Source organism: Rhizopus microsporus (genome assembly GCF_002708625.1).
Source record: "Rhizopus microsporus ATCC 52813 unplaced genomic scaffold scaffold_17, whole genome shotgun sequence".
In the NCBI taxonomy this organism is placed as follows: Eukaryota; Fungi; Mucoromycota; class Mucoromycetes; order Mucorales; family Rhizopodaceae; genus Rhizopus; species Rhizopus microsporus.
Window position 1 is genome coordinate 229272 of NW_019671932.1, and position 3476 is coordinate 232747.

A 3476-nucleotide genomic window follows, 5' to 3' on the forward strand; every position below is an offset into this window, starting at 1 on the left:
AACTGCGCGCAAATGATGGGAGAAATCTGACAGCTCATGCTCGTAGCATCGTGGACAGTTATGGGTTTTTTTTATACATACACGCCATGTGTTGTAAACGGACCATTATTACTGGCTTTACTACAACAAGTACGCTCAATACTTGACCTGCCACTAATAACTGCTCTTATGGAAATATCCATTACTACACTTTCTATCGTTGGACAATTACATGAGCTCAATGTCGTAATTCAATATGGCACTGTAACCATGCAGGAGAAAAAGGACATTTATAGATGGTTATTATTGAGGACGTAAGTTTTACCGATTGTCTGTATTTAATACTATTTCTTATGCTTGTTTAATAAAGTAGCCCCTTTTTTCAGTCTTGTTCAATACTAGCAACCAGTAATAATCTTTATCCCAAAAGGGAAACCGTGTTCATTACGGCGATTAAAAAACAATTAATTTCTGCTATGCTGGAAAGGTCGGCCTCTTCCATCCCAAACCGGAAGGGAAATGGGCAGCATATTCTTGCAAGCGTTGATATCTCGTTGCCATAGCGTCTTGCAGATACTGCAGACCTGAACACTACAGCCTTTCAAGTCGGGCATACTTGTGAGGCGATCATTATTACACGCATTGCAAACTTTGGAAGTCTTGTATTCATCAATTGTAACGGCGATGAGACTATAAGCTAAATCTACTCTGTATTTCCTTTTTTCTTTTTTTCTCCTAAGGTAAGTACCTGGAAAAAAAAAAGAACAAAAACTTTTTACTAACAGAAAAAAATAACTCTTGATAAAATGGTTTTAACAAAGTTTTAATAGACTTGTAGCTATGGTTATTTGAATAAACTGTTGTATGGTATTAGCTTGTGAAAGGTAAAAACATCATGCTTCCTTTTAAATACCGTTGCTAACAACTCTTTTTTACATAGTCTACTTTTATTTTTCTAAGATGCTATCGTACTATTCAAATAAAAGGTAAAAGATACTCTTTATTCTAAAGGGATCATCTTGACTAACCAATCTTTTTTTTATTAATTTATAGTGCAAGACACTTGCTGATGAATAATAACTGCTACACGGCCTATAAAGAAAGGTTATATTGTTTAGTAAGGCTGCTGTGGTAAGTACTACCATGTATACCCCCCTCAAATGAAGTCTTAAAGTCTCTCCTTGCTGTTTACATTTGTTACTTTTATTTCTTATTGCAATATAATAAAAACCGTACTTTATAAAACAAATACCATTTTCTTTTTCTACCAATAATAGCTGGTAAAGAAGTATATGTACCAATAATAAAGTTTCATCTAAAAAAAGCGCCAATAGTAAGCTCATCATCTAAGGAAAGAAGCCAATAAGCAATGGTTAACAGAATGAATCACACGTTAAAGAGTCAGTAAGAACGCGTATAGGTCCGTGTTTTTGGTATACATTACTCCCAATTACATCCCAAAGACAACCCAAAAAGATCCAAATAGGGTCCAGTGTGCAGTACATATAAGTATGTTAAGTGTGTTATAAGTGCGTTAAATGTGTTATAAGTGTGTTATGTGTTATTAGAGTGATTAGAGTAATATATTAGAGTGATGTGTTATAGAGTGATATTGATGTTATTGACCAATCAAAATTAACTTTGTTAGTTGCTTGGAAATAAGCAATTCGTGTGATCTCGTATTGTTTTCTCATTTTTTTCTTTCCTTTTTTTCAATTGTAATTCTCTTGCCCTGAAAATGTTAACTTTAGGTCAAGCTTCCTGCCTTGTCCTTGGATACAAACCCAATGATCCAGAAGAGAGAAAAAAGGCAAAAGAACATCTAGAAAAAAGTGGTTTAATTGCAGTACACATACGTAATCACGATCCTTTTCAACCGTTGGCCATTGGTATCAATGTACACGAGCGAGATCCCTTCAAATTCATAAGTTATCCCGATTCCCCAACAATGCCATGTACAGATTTACCTGATAACATTGATTATCACGATGGCAAGGACAACAACGGCAATAACGACGATAGCAGCAATAGTGACAGCAACGATAACAACAGCGGCAACGATAGCAACAGCAATGACAGCGACGATAGCAACAGCAGAATCTATAAAAATAATAATAGCGACAACAGTAACAAGGACAGGTCTAAAAAACGAAAGCTTGATAACACGGTTATACCATTCTGCAAGGATCGTCTGCTGAACCTTATGAAAGAAATTGCCACCGATGAAAATCCTTTGAATGACAGTTGTTATTCCAAACAATTCCTAACTGCAGAAGGTCAATACCAACTAATGTGCAGTATATTCCCGCGTCTTAAAAATCATTGTAACGAAAATCAACTTCAATATTGGATTGGACAGGCAAAGATCTGGGGAAAATCAGAACGTTCACGAAAAAATCAGCGAAAATCTGGACGAAACTTATGGGTGGTTGATGAACAGCTAAGGGGCAAAATCACTTCACTAAATTTTGGGTTTCCATATTTTAACAATCTACTCTGTAGCGTTCGTGACGGATACTTCCGACTCGGTCAAGGCATACTGGAAATATTTACAACATGATACCAAATACATAACAATTGGATACGCACGTAAATCGCCAACTGACGAAACAAAAGAATCACGAATACGTTTATTACAGTTAATGGTGAACAAACTATACTTTCGCGGAAAGTGCGAAGAAGTATTCGTGAGCCCAATTTGCAAAGCAGACCAACCAATATTAGAAAGAGACTCACCAAAGCAAGATGATTTACTGCTGAATTTAAAAGGATCCCATGGCGATATCTCAGGTACATCAGTATAATAATTATAATAACTGAAGATTTCCTATAGATTTAGTTGCACGCGTCCATTTCAGCCAAAAACCTTTCCGCCTTGTCATCATTGACTACGCCGGGCTTTCAACATCACCAAATGATATTAGGATTTTTTTGGAGTAAGTCAAAAAGAATACTGATTGCAGCAAGTTTTTTTATGCTAATTAATTTGAATACTAGACAATGCAGCAATATCAAGGAAGTTGTTGTAGATCATGGCTCTTCGTTTGAGATCTTATCACGTTTTGATCTTTTGAAAAATAATGATCTGGAAAAATTTAAGTGTCGACATGCCAACGTTAAACGATCAAAGTAATTTTTTTTTTTTCGTGCTAATGGTTTGTCTATGTTTATTTTATTTTTTTTTTTTTAAAAAAAAAAGGGAAAGTAAACTAAGTGCTTACGCCGCAGTGTTCCAATTTGATATTGTAATGACAGATTGATCTTTGGGAAATTGAAAAGAATACAATTAGGTCGCTCTGATAGAAAAGATGACGTATGTTATTTTGAATGAGAGCGACCATTTTTCGATGCAATGGCTACTTTTCATCCATGCGTGTATGTATAAAAAAACCCATAACTGTCCACGATGCTACGAGCATGAACTGCCAGATTTCTCCCATCATTTGCGCGCAGTTGAAGTGTCCAACATCTTTTCTGAGGTGTCCAACATCTTTTCT

General features: G+C 35.6%; 1 protein-coding gene across 1 annotated transcript; it reads left to right on the forward strand.

The window, feature by feature from the left end:
- Positions 1–1514: 1514 nt before the first annotated feature.
- Positions 1515–3173, forward strand: RHIMIDRAFT_262866 (uncharacterized protein). Its single transcript, XM_023611632.1, has 4 exons — positions 1515–2426; positions 2482–2769; positions 2813–2915; positions 2977–3173. Exons 1-4 carry the CDS (start codon positions 1718–1720, stop codon positions 3110–3112), a joined length of 1236 nt encoding a protein of 411 aa, XP_023463193.1. The 5' UTR covers positions 1515–1717; the 3' UTR covers positions 3113–3173.
- Positions 3174–3476: the final 303 nt, after the last annotated feature.

Coding starts and splice junctions, on each gene's coding strand:
- RHIMIDRAFT_262866 (XM_023611632.1), top strand. CDS start 1,718: ATGTTAACTTTAGGTCAAGCTTCCTGCCTTGTCCTTGGATACAAACCC. Junction 2,427..2,481: donor GGTTGATGAACAGCTAAGGG/GCAAAATCACTT, acceptor TCTACTCTGTAG/CGTTCGTGACGGATACTTCC. Junction 2,916..2,976: donor GATATTAGGATTTTTTTGGA/GTAAGTCAAAAA, acceptor TTTGAATACTAG/ACAATGCAGCAATATCAAGG.